Source organism: Cryptomeria japonica, chromosome 3 (assembly GCF_030272615.1).
Source record: "Cryptomeria japonica chromosome 3, Sugi_1.0, whole genome shotgun sequence".
NCBI lineage: Eukaryota > Viridiplantae > Streptophyta > Pinopsida > Cupressales > Cupressaceae > Cryptomeria > Cryptomeria japonica.
Window position 1 is genome coordinate 677,462,516 of NC_081407.1, and position 17,275 is coordinate 677,479,790.

General features: G+C 37.7%; 1 protein-coding gene across 1 annotated transcript in view; it reads right to left on the bottom strand.

The window, feature by feature from the left end:
- Positions 1-17,275, bottom strand: part of LOC131055195 (UDP-glucose:glycoprotein glucosyltransferase) — a 221,810-nt gene that overhangs the window by 50,950 nt on the left and 153,585 nt on the right. The window contains exons 21-22 of the mRNA XM_057989792.2: positions 6,855-6,923; positions 6,369-6,511 (exon numbers count right to left, since the gene is read on the bottom strand). Coding sequence (XP_057845775.2) covers positions 6,369-6,511; positions 6,855-6,923 — 212 coding nt within the window. The remainder of the gene's footprint in view (positions 1-6,368; positions 6,512-6,854; positions 6,924-17,275) is intronic.

The window sequence follows — 17,275 nt, forward strand, 5'->3', positions numbered from 1 at the left end:
CTACCTACACATATGCATACAAAAGTATCCTAAATGACACTTTACATTAAACTTCTTGGCTACCTCTCCTATACTGAAGTTGTAAAACTAAAAGCAGAAAACAATGTCACATCAAGCACAAGAGATGATCAAGGTGCCTACGTTAGCAGCTTCAGACACTATGATATAGCAAATTAGTGATGGATAAATATGTATTTTGTAACAAAATATCTCAATTTCCTCACATGCCATTTGGTGTTCAACTACAAAGGATAGAGAGTACCAATCAATAATTCTGTTGATTCTCATGACTTATCACAATGAAGCAAATGCCGTAAGCACTTCATCTTGCTGCCCCATGCTGTTCTTACTAAAAGAAGATCTACTTTACAGAAATTGATATCTCCTACATAAAAACAAGAGATTATAAATTTTTGTGATAAACTAAATTTTCAAGTGAAGCAACGGCAGACTTGAGGTACTATAGTAGCCTAATACTTGAAAAGCTCATAATTAATCCCAAGTAATCATGGCCTTCCACATTTGCCATGTCATTCCCCAAGTTTTTCCCAAGTTATTTAGAAGGTTATTTGATATTCTTTCATACATGCTTATCTCTTTTTGGCTCATTTTTACACCTAGAAGTAGAAAAATATAGCACTTACCAAACAATTTTTTTGGCATTAGGGTATTTTGAAATTCTTTGAATTCTACATTGATATATATATATAGACTCAGACTCGGCAAGCTGAGTTTTGAATCAGACTCAGACTTGGCACCCGAACTCGGCAAATTGAAAAACCCAAGAAATTACTCAGCAACCTGAGTTTTGAATCGGACCCAAACTTGGCGCCCAAACTCGGCAAATTGAAAAACCCAAGTAATTAAGAGATTTTTAAGGATTTAAAACTTGTTTCATGAACCCTTTACTAAATAAACCTCAAAGACACAATAATCTCATCAAATAGAAGCTGCTTTGAACACATACACAAGTATACATCGCATAAGTATAAAAGAAAATTTTAGCTGAAGCAAATAACACATTAGATATATAAATAGTATCAAATGTCTACAAAACTCGTGAAGTATTAAATCCATGGCATCAAAAGTTTCAAACAAATATCAAAACAAAAGCTAGAAGTCTATTGCTCAAGCGTCAAAGAAGCCTATATCACTCGGCACCCTCCCACATGTGCATCTAAGATAGGTCCTAGATGATGTTGCAGCCATGATATATGCTTGTGTCTCAGTCTCAAGCTCAGTGACAAGATAATCCTCGATTGTGGCTTTGACCACGAAGATGTAGAGATTTGCAAACAAGGGATATGTACCTTGTAGATTTTAAGATCATGATTCGTCATTGGCCTATACATGCTTAGACTTATAGTTTGATGGGGGTTCAGGGCCAACACCAAAACGAGGTTGAGGGTAATACCCCTTGCGAGGGTTTGGGGGTGAGAGAGACGTAGAGAAATAGGCCTAAATCTTGGGGAGAGAGGAGAGAATGAGATAGAGAAAGGTACAAAGAGGGGATAGAGGAAGAGTGATAGGGAGAGAGATAGGTCTAGAGTTTAGGGGAGATAAAGATAGTAAGATAGAGAGAGTAAGAGAATGCTGATAGGAGTCTCTTGATTACTAAAATTCAACTAAGTCCGAAAATTTATAAAATCTTAAAAACCCAGAATTTGCATTAAAACTTCTAGAGATCTGAAACAACTCTCAAACAACCTGCCAATATATACAAGAAATATAACTTGAAGGATAAGTCATATACTTAAATGTTCCATTTCATGTATATATTCTGATGAAGAGAATGAAACTGACTTGAATACAAACATGGGGAAAATACTAAATGGGCATGTCATAAACCAAACAAGCATTGAAAGTTGTAAGTTTTTATAGAAAAAGAAACTAAAATGTCAAAAAAATGCTTTACAATTTTGTTTTGTTTTTTTTACTTTTTCCCCCCAGTCTTGGCCAGTCTAACATTTATGATTACATTTAAATTTGACAAACTAATATGGAAATAGTATATTGTATTTTGAATTTGTAATATTTATAGTCATTTTGTTCAATCTAGTATTGATAAGTAGTATCCTGAACTTAACTATTTTTTAAAGCTATATATAGGATTTAAATATGTTATTTGTACGGACGTAACCAAAGCATACCCAACCTCCCTAAAAAAAATTTGCCATACCCATGCACGTGGACCCAATTTGAGAACTTAGCTTTTATGGTCATGGATATGAAATTTGTACGCTTAAGATCGTGCATTGTCATACAACATCCCTAGTGTTCTTTGGTATAAACAAACTCTAACATGCAACTTGAGGATTTTCCATAAATTTATACATAACTTTGCCCGTTCTAGATTTGGGTAGACTTAAAATCATAGTAATGGCATATGCTTGCATGCACACATAAACAATCACATTAATTTTTCCCTGTTTCCTTTCTGCCATGAATGTACACATGCACAAGCTCTACAACTGTAACAATGGTACACAATCGAGTTAACCCTTCCATCCCAAAATACAAGAATATTAATATATAACCGTAGTAAATGTGAAGACCCTCCAAACTTGTATTTTGGCATAAGGTGAATGTCACGGCATAAGACAATTTAGCATATGCAAAGCCTGCACCTTCAAAATACTACTTTGTTATCTGATCTCTCGAACACACCAAATTCATTTCAAGTGCATCTTAAGTTTCCAAATTTGTCCAGATATACCGTATACTCCTCTATTTACAAACGAAGTTTCCAATCGAATTTAGCATATGCAAAGCCTACACCTTCAAAATACTACTTTCTTATCTGCTCTCTCGGACACACCAAATTCATTTCAAGTGCATCTTAAGTTTCCAAATTTGTCCAGATATACTGTATACTCCTCTATTTCCAAACGAAGTTTCCAAATTTGTCCAGATATACTGTATACTCCTCTATTTACATGAATATCACATATAAATTCAACATTCCTAGAGAAACTTATAACCCATTCATGTCAAACAGCTTAACTATATAAACCACCAAACACCTTATAAAAATGGCATCCAACAATGAAATGAAAAATTTGTCCAATACGAATACCTTCTTTTAAAATTTATGGATGTGTAAGCATGGAACATGAAAGTATATTCCCTTTATTTTCATGCAATCAATTTAGAAATTGAAATACATATTAAATCCTTTCACTCCTCGGTCTTCCAAGGTACACACTAATATTATTTTAGACCAAAACTCCAATAAACACTTGACTATTACTACTATAGATCATTATGGCATAACATACATAATGGACCTCAAAATCACTTGAATTATTGAATATGACTCTTGAATAGAAACAAATACATTCTCACACATTTCCGAATTTGTATCTATCATCAAATATATATAAGGAATCCAACCCATGACAATAGAAAATCCAATGTATGTAGCAATAGCATAGTTGAAAAACTCGAACTCGCCATGGACTCGGCAAACCAAAAATTTGGACTCGGGCTCGGACTCGTGAAAGACTCGCGAAAGACTTGGCAAGGACTTGGCAAAAAAAAACCATAGTTTTACAAAAAAACATAAAGAAATTAATGCATTTAGAGAACATAAGAGCCATAATTGAAACATTACACATGTCATATGATCAACAAACGCGCAATATTTGAAATTTCATCATTCATACTCATAGTTTCAAACTTTCAACTCTAAAATGTATAATACCAAGATTTCTTCAATGCTAATTATGTTGTTATATGGAGCCTAATCAAACTTGGAGGTTAAATTTTCCCTACTTCCATCAGCGCAGTTTCCCCCTATATTTTTTGATGGGGATTTGGGGGCAGTGCCCCCAAGTTGGGGTCAAGGGGCATCGCCCCTTGCGCGCTCCCTGTCGCGATACAGGGCGGGGTCGAGGGGCAGCACCCTGCAAGGCCAAAAATACTTTTATTATTTTATAAAGGCGTCGGGTGTTATTTTTCTATTGGCCCACGTCCAATTAGGGTTACCCCTTAACCCCCAAAAAAGTCAAAAAGGGGGGGAGTTATGCGAAATGAAGCAAAAGAAACGAAAAAAAAATCATTTTTAAAGCTTGTCTGATGGTTTTTCTTGGTCACGCGAGTCCATCTGAAAGACTCGCGAGTCCATGCAAAAGACTCGCATGAGTCCTTGCAAAAGACTTGCGAGTCTTCCAAATGGACTTGCCTCGCGAGTCCTTGGCGAGTCGACTCGTGGCTCCCACGGACTCGCGAGTCCGTGGTGAGTCCGTCGCGAGTCCACGAGTTTTTAAACTATGGACTATGTAGATTTCTAAATGAGCAAATATGTGTACATTCCAAGCTCATACCAATCTCCAAATCCACGAATGAAATATGTTATGTCAAAGCTATTAGGACTATCATGTAGAACATCATCTTTCTATACAATGAACATTCTATACAATATTTGGTTATTGATCACCCAAAGAAGCACCACTCAAAACCAATGGACAGTCTGATAAAACTAATTGTGAATAAATGAGTGCTACACTCTTGCTATGGTGTGCATGCAGATATGTGTATCCAACTTGTAGAAAGCATAGCCCTTAATTAAGTTTAGCATTTGTGTAGATAGTTAGGTCAGCAGTGATTAGTTTATTATCATCATATTTTGTATTCTATTCTTATTGAATATTATTGGAGGTGACTCTCTCCAAGTGGCTTACTTTTGGAGGTTACCCCCTCAAAGTGGCTTATCATTATCAGTTATTTGCAGCATATTTCCTATCATTTTCTTCTCTTGTGCAAGTAATTTCATTACATTAGTTTTAAATCTCATAGCTACTTTAAAGCATAGTTACCAAACTCGCCAAACTCGCAAAGACTCAGTGAGGCACCCTCGAAACTCGTCAAGTTTGGTGGACTCATAAGACTCGCCAAGTCTTGGCGAGTCCCAAGCCTAAGACTTGGCCACTTTAATTTTTTAATTCTTATAAAATTTCTATGCTTATTTGATTTATGACATGCGCATCTAGGATTTAAAAAATATATATGTGAAAATAATGTGCAACATGAAGGTCCATGTGGTTTTGAAGGTCTTCATTTGGGCTGCCACCAAACCCCCATGAGGGGTAGTACCCCTCAACACCATTTTGATGTTTCCCCCAAACCCCCATCAAATTATAAGTCTACTAAGCAAGTAATTGGCCAATGATGAATCATGTTCATAAAAATCTACAAAATGCGTATCCCTTGTTGCAAATTTCTGCATATTCACAGCCAAAGCCAAAATCAACGATTATCTTTTTTCATGCATTGGACAAATTGTTTAGTAAACAAGGCTGTCATAGGCAAAGTTGGCATGCTATAGTCCTTATTCTGTTGAATACAAGTTAAGTCATGGTTGACAAGAAATGCCATTTTCATAATGCAAAATGTATCAATCATGCCTTGCATAGGCAACTCATAGAAGAATCTCATCTATTAGCATCCTAGCTAAAGTCAAAATAGAACATAACCATTTATCGTTTTACCTAACCACTCCTCTTTGTTAATAAACTTGTCAACTAAACATGCAGTCTTGAAGGCTTCAAAAAAAATTAATAATAAATTTATCACATGAATATACACACCAGTCATTGAGACACAAGAAAATATCATGGCTACATCATCATCCAAGACCTATCTTAGATGCTAGCGCATGACTTGTCGTGATGTTGGGATGTGTAATGCAACCTCCTATGAGCCATAGACTTCAAATTTTCCATTTGATATGTGTTCTAATACCATAGGTCTCATATTCCATGACTTTTATATACATTTGAAAATATTTATATATCTATATGTGTTATTTCCTACGGCTAAAATTTGTGTTTATAGTTATTTGATCGTTGTATACTATTACTTGTATGTGTGATCAAAGTAGCTCCTATTTGATAAAATTATTGAGTCTTTAAGGTTTATTTGTTAAAAAGTTTTAAATCCTTAAACATCTCTGGATTTCTTGAGTTTTTCAATTTGCCAAGTCTGTGTCGAGTCTAGGCATCAAGTCCGAGTCTGAGTCCAAAATCAGCAGGTTGAGTCTTAGGCAAGTCCAAGTCTTGTAACACTGCTTTAAAGTCATAAGCAAATATTACAAACCGAGAAATCCTTACATTTCTCCTTACAAACTAGCCTGATTCATTTTGGCTTAGAATGGATACTAGCTTCCTTTTCAGAGGTATGTCAATCAGCGCAGAAGGGCTATAAAAGAGAAACCAAACATTCTAGATGCACATCCTAAAATAAACAAGCCTTCTAAATGTGTAATAAATACCAAAATTGCCCCCCATTCCTATAGTCATCATAATAAATAACCCTTACTAATGCAAATCTCAGGGACATTAGTAATACACGGTAGGGATAAATTATACCTTGTTATTTCATCAGGTTCCACTCCAACCCAGTCAACTTTCTCAATGATAGTTGCAATGTGTTTGATTCTTCTATCATATTCCACAGCTTCTAGCAGTTTCAAATCATCACTGAAGAAACTTTGTTCACCAAGAAGAACCACCTGCCACAATGGATTTGTTACTCTTAAAACAAACAAAAGCAGAAATGCTATTTCCAGAAGCATATACAAGTAATTAATCAGAGAGTCTAATCATTATATGAAATATTAAACAAATAAAAAATAGACAATAAGGACAAACAAAACTTTCAAGGAGATTAAATTTATATTTTTCTTCATATACTAATTTATTTAGATATCAACAGTAAACATGATTAGATTCTTTAATAAATCAGATTCAATTTCTAATTACTCCTTTTATTGCTAATTCCTAGTGATAATGAGTTTGATCAGACAATTCATGTAAAACATAAGTTTTCATCTTTATATATATACCAAATCTTACCCTTCCATTAGTAATGACAGCATTATCTCCTGGCTTCAGTCCAAACTCTAGTGATAGGAATCTTGACACCTGTATTTTATCAAAAGATGCATTTTTAGAATAATGCAAAGGTTTGCAACAATATGTCTCATAATTAATAATCCAAAACAGTTTATTGCATAGCCATGTCAATCAAACGAGAAAATATGAAGCCTATTAAACTCATTAAGCATTACAGGAATTTTACTAATTAATACTACTCAAGTACAACTCAGAATTGGTAAATCTACCAGATGAATAATCTTAACAAACAACACCTGGGGCTAAAACTGAAGAAAATTTTAGGGGTTTAAGAAGAATTCTTTTCAAACGGCCATTTCAAAAATGTAGAGAGAGAGAGAGAGAGAGAGAGAGAGAGAGAGAGAGAGAGAGAGATTGATTGACATTAGAAAACAGTGGTTATAATGTTTCCATTTCACTCTAAGACCAAAGCATCATTAAAAATATATGGGGTATGCTTGTCAGCTAGAAGCAAAGCTAAAGATAAAGATAACAATATTAAAACAACTCATACTTAAAGCTGAAACATGCCTGTTATGTCCCTTCTAGCCTAGCTTAGCAATTGACGAAAATAAATAATCATGCTAGCCTATTGAAGCATAGAATAAATAGTGGGATAAAGCAATAAATGAAGGAAATAAGATGAAAATTGAATAAGTAGAGCAAAAAGCTAAAGTCATGCATCATTTATATTTAATCATTAAAGAGGGGGCCAACTTAAGTGAGGATGTCAACCTTCCCTAGGCAAATTTAAATAATGTTAGGCAATTATTATTAATGCCTAAGTTGCATCATTAAAACAATTCAAGGAGGATCGATGGCTTTTCTTTGCGTTGAAGATTATAAATAAGGCATCATTGGGTTCGGAACAGAGTTACCCGGGGACGCGTCACCAACCTGAAAACCCCCGTCCCCGTCCCGGGGATGCATCCCCAACCTGAAAACCCCCATCCCGTCCCGGGGACTTTTCGGGGACTTGGGGATGGCTAGGGGACATTTCCCCCCGTCCCCAAATTGCCCTGTATTTTGAGGGGACGTCCCCGAAACGGGCGGACGCCTACCCTAGCTCTGGGGGACGTCCGTACGTCCCGGGGATGGCTAGGGATGGCTGGGACGTCCCAAATCTGTCCTGGGGACGGCCAAACATCCCCCATATCTAAGGTCATTAAAAAATATTAAAAAAATAAAAAAAATTGTATTTTCAATTTTTTATTTAAATTTTCTAACATAGGCTCCTTATTAATTCAAATTGTTATTAAAAATAAAAAAATAAAAGAAAACATTAATTAAATTTTAAATTTATTAATTTAATTCATAATTATTAATTTTATATCAAATGTTTAAAATTTTAATTAATTCATATTATAAATATAAATATTAAATTGACAAATTGTTAAACATTTAAAAATTTAAAATTAATAAAATTATATATTAAATAGTAATTTATAATTTATAAATTATAAAATTAATAATTATTATTTACTAATTATAATTTATAAATAACAAATCAAAATTGAAAATAATACAAGTTTTAAAAAATAAAATTAAAAACTTAAAAATTAAAACAAAGACGTAAGTTAAAAACTTAAAAATTAATATTGTTAATTATATCATATACGATATAAATAAAATCAAAAACTTAAAAATTTATTATATAATTTATTTCATATGAACATTTAGAATTTTGAAATTTTCCTATATATTTTAAATTTTTCCTATATTTTATATAGCCGTCCCCTTTGCCGTCCCCTGCCATCCCCAAATTTGGCAAAAAAAATTGCCGTCCCGGAAACGCGTCCCTTGCCGTCCCCATCTCGGAAACTCGGGGTAACTTTGGTTTGGAAGGATTCAATTCACAACTCATTTTGATTTTATTCTCTCTATCGAGCTATGAAGAAAGTCTTCTCCAAGACGAAACTCCTGATCCTGAGATGAGTGGGACAAAACCCCCAGATCATCTGATGATTGCAGCATTAAAATTGCAGAATACAGATTGAAGGAATCAGACGGATTTGGTCAAGGAAAATCGCAAAGATTACTAGGCAAGGCTGGCTTTATTAGCAGGCTTCTTTAATGGTTGAAGCGCACATTATACTAATGTCGTGCCTTCTACATACAAATCGCAAGCACTTATATGCAGCTGGTCCATTGAATTAAGAGCTGTACTGTCAAATTCATAGCCACCGCAAAGTCTGGAGAGGTGCCATACATGCAAGTCATGGGACTCTTCTAGGAGGGTTATCTGTTGTCAAAATCACAGCCAGTGCCAAATTTAATGGTTTAATATAACTGAATCTAGTATGTGGTCTACAGCATTATTGTATTCCTAAACTAATCACAGCATTACAGATGAAATTGTATTGAGAGTCAGATATCTGGTTTCAATAAATTATCTTATGTTCTACAGTTTCATCGGAAATATTGTTTCTGCAATTCATTATAAATCTATATTGTTGCATGCATTAAATTACCCATGCTCTGAAACAAACCTCATGAAGCGTTCAAACAACATGCTCTCATGCTAACATTCAAACAATATGCAATGAATACGAGCTAAGGATATTTCAGTGGTATCAGAGTTGGTGATCTTGCCAGCCTGTTAGGGGTTCAGCAGTGCATGTCAGATTTTGCAGTTGCATGTGTGTCAGATGTTATTACATGGCAACTTGGTGAATACCCGGATGATTGCATGTCAGTTTGAATTGATTCTATGCACCTTAGAGAGGTATGCCCACACAGATATTTCACCAGAAGCAGGTCAGGACAGCAAGAAGGAGCTGAAATTAACCCAACTGAAGCAGATATGCGTGAAAGAAGAGGTAAAATCCCGCCAGGGGATTTGAATAATCAGCTTAATGATTTCTTGACCACCTTTGCCCAACAGCAGCAGCAAATGCTACAGCAATTCCAGGATCGTATGATTACAGCGATGGTTTAAATGAGAGCGGATCATGCAAGATAAAGAAGATCAAGTAGTGATCACAGCAGAAGTGATGTTGGATGAGGAAATCATGATAGAACAGACTCTAATGCTGTTAGGATAGCGAGCACACGATCTGATCAACCTCTTCACCCTGTATTTTTGTCAAGACAAACTGAAGAAGAAGCAATTCCCAAGGTAGAGGAAGAGGAGACACACATCACTGATGATGTTATGGTGGCCTATGATGAATACAGAGCTCTTCCACCTGATGTAAGACAATTCATGAATCTGAATCAGTTTATGAATCAGCGGAAAGACAAGGCTAGATACCGTTTGGAGAGGCAAGAAAGAAGGTCTAGGGGGCAAATTAGACAGGGTACTCAACCTGTGGAGTATAAAGATGCATTAAATTAGATTCATCTACCAACCTTTGATGGAAGTGGAAAGATAAGTGCCAAGTCATGGGTACATAAATTAGATATATTCCTAGCACTCAAACCCATGGAAGAGGATAAGGCCATATGATTTGCCATGATGCATCTAGAGGGAGTAGCATATGATTGGTGGCACCGTGGATTAGTATCACAAGGTCATGCCATGATACATTCCTATGAAAAATTTATTAATAAGCTGATTGCTCACTTTGACCGAAAAGATGTAGAGGTGTATTACAGAGATTTGGCACAGCTGAAGCAGGTTGGACATGTAGAAGCATACATTAATGAATTCGAAAAAATTGCAGTCATGGTTCCCGATATTTGAAAGAAGGGTCACTATGTTGTTTGTGGAATGATTAACAGATTAAAGGGATTGATCAAGGCGCATAAGCCTAATACCTTACATGATGCCATTGGGTTAGCACTTGAGCTTGAGACTACACCTTCTTTTCAACCATAAAAGAAAAACTTCAGCTCTTTTGGCAACCAAATAAAAAGGGCTTTAATCAGCAGAAGAACACTTCACCAAAAACAAATCAAGAGTCTAGGAATGAGTTAAGGAGGAAGAAGCTATGCTTCTCATGTAAGGAACCATGGGAACCTGGACACCATTGCCTTGGAAAAGGCAAGGTTCATTTGATTGAGGTCATATCTGATGATGAAGAGCATGAGGAGCAAGATGCTAGTGTGGGAGACGATAGTGATCATGAGGATCAACCAGCACAAGTGGAATTGGAGGATACTACAGCAAAAGAAATTCCACGCAGTACTATTGCCACTCTATCTAGAGTTCCCAATAGTCGTCCTTTTCAGTTGAGAGCAAAGTTGCATGGACACGGATACGGATACGGCCATTTTTTAAGACCCCCAATATGGATACAGCTGGATACGTCATTCATAAAAAACACATACACATATATTTAATACAAATTTTCTAAGTTATTCAAGGAGATTTTCATTACTTAAAAGGCATTATAGACACAAATGCTACATAAATAATGATAAGTTGATTTAACATTTTACAATATGCAAAAATAGTAGAGTTGCTTTCGAGATTAACCCATAAAATGGGTCCCTGAAATAGAAAAACATTTCATTTGTCTTTCTCATTTAGTGTAGGTTTTGTTTATACCATTTTTTTTTTAAATGCATGAATGAAGTTTTTTAAAATTAACTTTAGGAAGATTTACGTTAAATTTTAAAAAAATCAAATTACATAGTATCTAGCATGGTTGGAAATCAAGGTTTTTTGGGCACACGTGGGTACATTATTCGACGTGTATTCGGGTTGTTTCAGATACAAGAACGGATACGGGGATACGCGTTCCTAGGGAGGGACAAAGGAGTTTCCGGCTACTCTGGCTGAGAGGTGTCTTTAAGGGACAACGGATGGTTTGTCTAATGGATAGTGGAGCCACACATAATTTTATTGATGAGAAACTCGTGGTGAAGCGTGGACTTTCCAGAATTCAATGTAATTGCTGCAAATGGATTTCAGTTGAGTTGCACCAGGGTGGTTCCCCAGCTTAGCATTCAGATTGGAGACTACACCTTAACAGATGATTTTTATGTGGTTGCACCTGGCAACATAGATGTTGTCTTGGGACTCCAGTGGTTAGAGTCACTTAGGAGGTACATACAGGACTTCAATCAAATGCAACTAGAATTTATGGATGATGGCAAGAAGACGGTGCTGAAGGCTATGTCAGATGGTGGTTCTCAAATGGTTTCAGCAAGGAGGATGGAGGCTCTACTTAGGCATGGAGATATGGATTGGGCAGTTCAGTGTTTTGTTTCCTCCAAGCCTACGTCCAGCAATGAGCCACAATATCATGTTGACATCCAGATAGTGTTGGATAAGCATAGTGTGATATTTGGAGACATCCCTCCAAGTCGTCCACCTAATCGTGGGTTTGAGCATGTCATAGAGCTTGAGGAGGGTGCTAAGCTAGTTATTACTACGCCCTACCGTCACCCGCGCCATTTTAAGAAAGAGATTGGAAAAACAATCAAGGAGTTGTTGAGTATGGGACATATCAAGCCTAGCTCCAATCCCTTTGCTTCGTCAATTGTTTTGGTGAAAAAGAAAGATGGAACCATGCATATGTGCATTGACTACAGAGCAAAAACAAGAAAACCATTAAAAATAGATATCCCGTCCCCAAGATCAATGAGCTTCTTGATGAGTTGCACGGAGCCATATACTTCTCTAAGATTGATCTTCGTTCAGGATACCACCAAATTTGTGTCCGAAAAGAAGATATACATAAGACTGTGTTTCGCTGCCATTACGGACACTTTGAGTTCCTTGTCATGCCATTCGGACTCACTAATGCACCAACAACATTCAAGTCTTGTATGAACCACACCTTTCGAGGACAGTAGTGTAAGTTTGTACTAGTCTTCTTTGATGATATACTAATATACAACAAGGCATGGAGTGAGCATCTACAGCATTTGGATACAGTTTTGAGTATCATGGCGGCTCAGTCACTATATGCTAAGGCTTGAAAATGTGAGTTCCGGATGACAAAAATTTTGTACCTTGGGCATGTAATTGGAGCCGATGGTGTTAAGGTACATCAGGAGAAGATATAGGCTATTCTGGACTAGCCACCTCCTAAGAACATTTCAGAGTTGAGAGACTTCTTGGGCCTATGTTGCTACTACAGGAGATTTGAGAAAGGCTTCTCACAGTTGGCATCACCTTTGACAAACCTTACTAAGAAGGGTGCAAATGAGGCACAGGTGACATTTGACAAGCTCAAGAAGGTCATGAGCTCATGTCGAGTGTTAGCATTACCTGACTTCACATAGCCTTTTGTTGTAGAGTGTGATGCATCGGGACAGGAAATTGGAGCAATCTTGATGCAGAACAGACATCTAATTACATTTGAAAGCCGAAAACTGAGGAATGCAAATAGATTGTACTGCACCTATGACAAAGAGATTCTAGCTATTATGCACATGCTGGCTAAATTTAGACAAAATCTGGTGGGAACAAAATTTATGGTCAGGACCAATCACAACAGCCTCAAGTATTTCCTAGAGCAAAAGGATCTTAATGAGCGGCAACAAAATTGGGTAAGTAAGATCCAAGCATATGATTTTGATGTAGAGTATGTTAAGGGGAAAAGAATATTGTTGTTGATACTCTCTCCAAGAAACTGACCCTCTACTCTCTTACTGATATTTTAGCTGATTGGAAATCTCAATTGTTGATCGACAAGTACAGGATGACAGATATTTTGTAATTGATGATATAATTTTGTACCAAGATCTAAACTGAAGGTCAAAATTATGAGGGCGGTGCATGATACACCTCTAGCAGGGCATTCAGGTTTCTTCAAGACATAACAGCAGATTCATGAGATATAAACTTGGAAGGGTTTGAAAGATGTGTTGCAGCATGTAAGAGAGTGTCTGACTTGCCAGCAGAACAAGTCAAAGCCTACCTTTCCTGCAAGCCTACTTCAATGATGTCAATCAAATGATAACATATGAAGCTTATTAAACTCATTAAGCATTACAGGAATTTTACTAATTAATACTAGTCAAATACAAATCAGAATTGGTAAATCTACCAAATGAATAATCTTAACAAACAACACCTGGGGCTAAAACTAAAGAAAAGTTTAGAGGTTTAAGAAGAATTATTTTCAAACGGCCATTTGAAAAACATAGAGAGAGAGAGAGAGAGAGAGAGAGGCATTAGAAAACAAACAGTGTTATAATGTTTCCATTTCACTCTAAGACCAAAGCATCATTAAATATTGTCAGCTAGAAGCAAGGTTAAAGATAACAATAGTAAAACAACTCATACTAAAGCTGAAACATGCCTGTGATATCCCTTCTTCCCTAACTGAGCAATTGATGAAAATAAATGTTTATGCTAGCCTATTTTATCCCCATAGGCTAAAGCGTAGAATAAATAATGAGATAAAGCAAATTCAACAGGGTGCAAAATTAAATAAGGTTAGGCAATTATTATTAATGCCTAAGTTGAATCATTAAAACAATTCAAGGCAGATCGATGGCTTTTCTTGGGGTTGAAGATTATAAATAAGGCATCATTGGGTTTGGAAGGATTCATTCACAACTCATTTTGATTTTATACTCTCTATCGAGCTATGAAGAAAGTCTTCTCCATGACAAAACCCCTAGTCTTGAGATGAGTTGGATGAAAACCCCAGATCATCTGATCATTGCAGAGTTCAAATTACAGAATACAGATTGAAGGAATCAGATGGATTCAGTCAAGGAAAATTGCAGAGATTACTAGGCAACGCTGGCTTTCTTAGCTGGCTTCTTTAATGGTTGAAGGGTGCAAGTTGTGCCTTCTACATACAAATCGCAGGCACTTATATGCAACCAGTCCATTGAATTAAGAGCTGTACTGTCAAATTCACAGCCACAGCAAAGTCAGGAGAGGTGCCATACAAGCAAGTCATGGGACCGTTCTAAGAGGGTGATCTGCTGTCAAAATTGCAGCCAGTGCTGAATTTAATGGTTTAATATAAGTGAATCTGGTATGTGGTCTACAGAATTATTGTATTCCTAAACTAATCAAAGCATTACATATGAACTTGTATTCAGAGTCAAATACGTGGTTTCAATAAATTATCTAAAGTTGTACAGTTTCATTGGAAATATTGTTTCTGCAATTCATTATAAATCTATATTGTTGCATGCATTAAATTACCTATTGTCATTTTATGACACCCTTGGTCCATCAGTGAGAACCAATCAGAGATATGTTCCATGAACCAGCGCGGCCCTAGTTGATCAGAGAGAGAAGAATCATGAGGTGTGAAGTGTTGCCTTGTCCGGAGGAAGTTCCTCCCTTGGCCTTTTCTTCTTCCCCGGAACTCCGGAACCCCGAGGTTCTGAAGTTCGTTGCCTTAGCCGCTTTTCTTTCCTTCTCCGGAACTCCGCAACCCCGAGGTTTCGAAGTTCCCTTCCTTCCCTTAGCTTTTCTCCCGTTTCTCTGGAACTCCGGAACCCCGAGGTTCCGAAGTTCCTAGCCTTCCTTTCCTTCGCCTCTTCTCTTAAGCTTCTCCTTTGCCCGGAACTCTGGAACCCCGAGGTTCCCAAGTTCCCTTCCTATCCATAGCCTTTCTTCTATCCTTGCTCGAAACTCTAAAACCCTGAGGTTCTGAAGTTCCCCTTCTCCCTTTAGCCCTTTCCCTCTCTCTCATGGAACTCCGGAACCCCGAGGTTCCGAAGCTCCTTTGAAGCGTTCCTTCCCCTTTTGCCTTCTCTCCCTAGTTCCTTTCCTTCTTCTCTTCGGAACCCCGAGGTTCCGAAGTTCCTTGCTGCCCTCCTTTCTCCTATCCCGGAACTCCAAGGTTCCGAAGTTCTTCCCTTGTCTTCCCACTTCGGGAGTCCGAGCTTCTGAAGTCTTCGGGCTTCCTTCCGACTAGCAACACTTCCGGATGGCGTGATTGACATTCAAGGTTTTTAATGCTCCGACAGCTTTGGTGACTTGTGCACTTTCTTTTGTGGAGCCACAAGGGTGCATTAAATGTTTTGGCAGGGTTTCCATTAGGGAGGTACGGGGCCATGCTTGGTGACTTATGTCATGACTGACTTTGGAGGGTTAGTCAATCCATCTTCTCAGGATTGCCTTTGGTGGTATGGCTAGGTTGCTTGCATGTACAAGCCAAGTGCATGCACTTCCGTGCACTCCCAGACTGACATGCAGGGGTCATGATCACCATTGTAACCCATTTTTCTATATAAGGTTGTTAAGCCTCATTGTAAAGGGTTCTCTCCCTGCTGCCTTGAACTTTCTTATGCTCTTCTCTTCTCTTGAAGACTTGTAATCTTTTTTGCATTTCTGCAACTGTAAGATTGACGTTTGACCTTGAACTAATTGAAGATCACCATTCTTGCTTTCTTTCAACTTATTCATGTTGTGTATGTGTTCTTACCTCCATTATAAGTGTATGTTTGTGATTTTCTTTCACATGTATGTTGTGTTAGCTTGTTTTCTGAGTGTGTCTTGTGGGAATCCTTCTCCCCTCTTGACACTTAGCAAATTCTAACCTCCACACACGTATTGGGATCACTTATACATTTGAAGTTTGTGCATTTCCTAGGTGTTCCAGTTAATTCTTTGTGTCATTTCGGGAGGGAGAGGAACAATCTCTTCTTGGTGCATCACTTCATTTTATTTCAAGCAATTCTCTCTTCCCTTTACCTCTACAAATTGTTAGGATAGGCTTAGGAGTTAGTTTTGAAGTGTTGAGTTGGTTCAACACCTGCACCTGGAGTGAGAAGGAAGTCGGCCTTCTCCGGAGATTCAACCCCCTCGCGCAAGGTCCCACACTTTGGGGTTGTTTCCATGTTTCACAAGGTTGATGAGTTGATAGCTTAGCAAGGGTGCAAACTTTTGTGATAACAGTTTTTGGCACGCCCGGTGGGACCTCATTCAATTCACATGCTAAGGATTCAGTGTTGTTCTTGGCATCTCAGCCTTTAGAGGCAGTCATCTTCAAGCACTTGGCGACTCTGCTCATAAGACCGGTCTCTTGCACGTGATTTTTTCCTCACTCCAGAACCCCGAGCCCCCCAGGTTCCAAAGTCAGTGAAGCCATCTAACCCCGGAAACCCCAAGTTCTGAGGTGCTTAGGCCCGAAAACTCAAAACCCCTAGGTTCCGAACTCCCGAACTTCCTCACTCAGGACGTCCGAGTTCCCGAGGTGCCGCATTGGTCATACTCCGCAACTCCGGACCTCCAAACTTCCAAGGTCAGTTGCGGATTTCATGCCCAGAATTCACACAAGGGCATCTTCTAGAGACAGTTTCCAATTCGTAGAGCTTCCATCTGCAAGTCCTAGATGGAGGAGAGGCAGATCTTCATTATCACCAGTCATGGGTGTCAAGGTTGTAAACACTCCATCTCCCAGGTCTCGTTCTACTCCTCCATTTGGAAGACCATTGTTGTCAAGGGCTCCCACCACTCATATCAACAGACCATTGTTCCACATGGCAAGAAATCAAGTCTTTGTTACCTTCAA